Source organism: Eimeria mitis, genomic scaffold (assembly GCF_000499745.2).
Source record: "Eimeria mitis Houghton genomic scaffold, Emh_scaff4598, whole genome shotgun sequence".
Lineage (NCBI taxonomy): Eukaryota > Apicomplexa > Conoidasida > Eucoccidiorida > Eimeriidae > Eimeria > Eimeria mitis.
The window spans coordinates 1546-2111 of record NW_013572907.1 but is presented as its reverse complement, the minus strand read 5'-3'; the positions used below and the strand labels follow the sequence as shown (position 1 = coordinate 2111).

Genomic DNA, 566 nt, shown 5'->3' with positions numbered 1-566 from the left:
AAAACCTTATCCTCGAACCCCTCATCGTTTCACTCATGGGGCCCCCTCACAGGGTACAGCGAGGGGCCCCCCAGGGGGGGCCCCCTGAGCGGGGGGGCCCCCGTAGGGGGCCCCCTGATTTGGTGTTGGTGGAGGGTATTCATTTGACGGGTGGTTTAGTGAGTCGGCTTCAGCGAGCTTATGGGTGGCGTTGTTTGTGTTTTGTTTTTTTTTGTTATTCTATTGAGGAACATAAAAGGAGATTAGGGAGAAGAAAAGAAGAAGGTAATGCTGCTGCTGCTGCTGCTGCTGATGCTGCTGATGCTGCTGCTGATGCTGGTGGTGCTGCTGCTGGTGGTGCTGGCGGTGGTGGTGGCGGTGGTCGTCGTGCTGCTGCTACTGCTGCTGCTGTTGCTGCTGCTGCTGCGGCGGCAGCAGATGCAGATGCAGCAGCAGCAGAAACAACAGCAACAGCAACAGCAGCAGCAACAGCAGCAGCAACAGCAGCAGCACACACAAAACGAGAACAGAAGGAAGACACAAGCTGCAGCAGAGGAGAGCCGGAGGGGCAGCAGAAGAAACGCAAG

The 566-nt window shown here is 56.9% G+C and overlaps 1 protein-coding gene across 1 annotated transcript in view; it reads left to right on the top strand.

Moving 5' to 3' along the window:
* Positions 1-300: 300 nt before the first annotated feature.
* Positions 301-566, top strand: part of EMH_0076430 (uncharacterized protein) — a gene marked incomplete at both ends in the record, with an annotated part of 699 nt that continues 433 nt past the window's right edge. Inside the window, one exon of the mRNA XM_013499720.1 lies at positions 301-566. Coding sequence (XP_013355174.1) covers positions 301-566 — 266 coding nt within the window.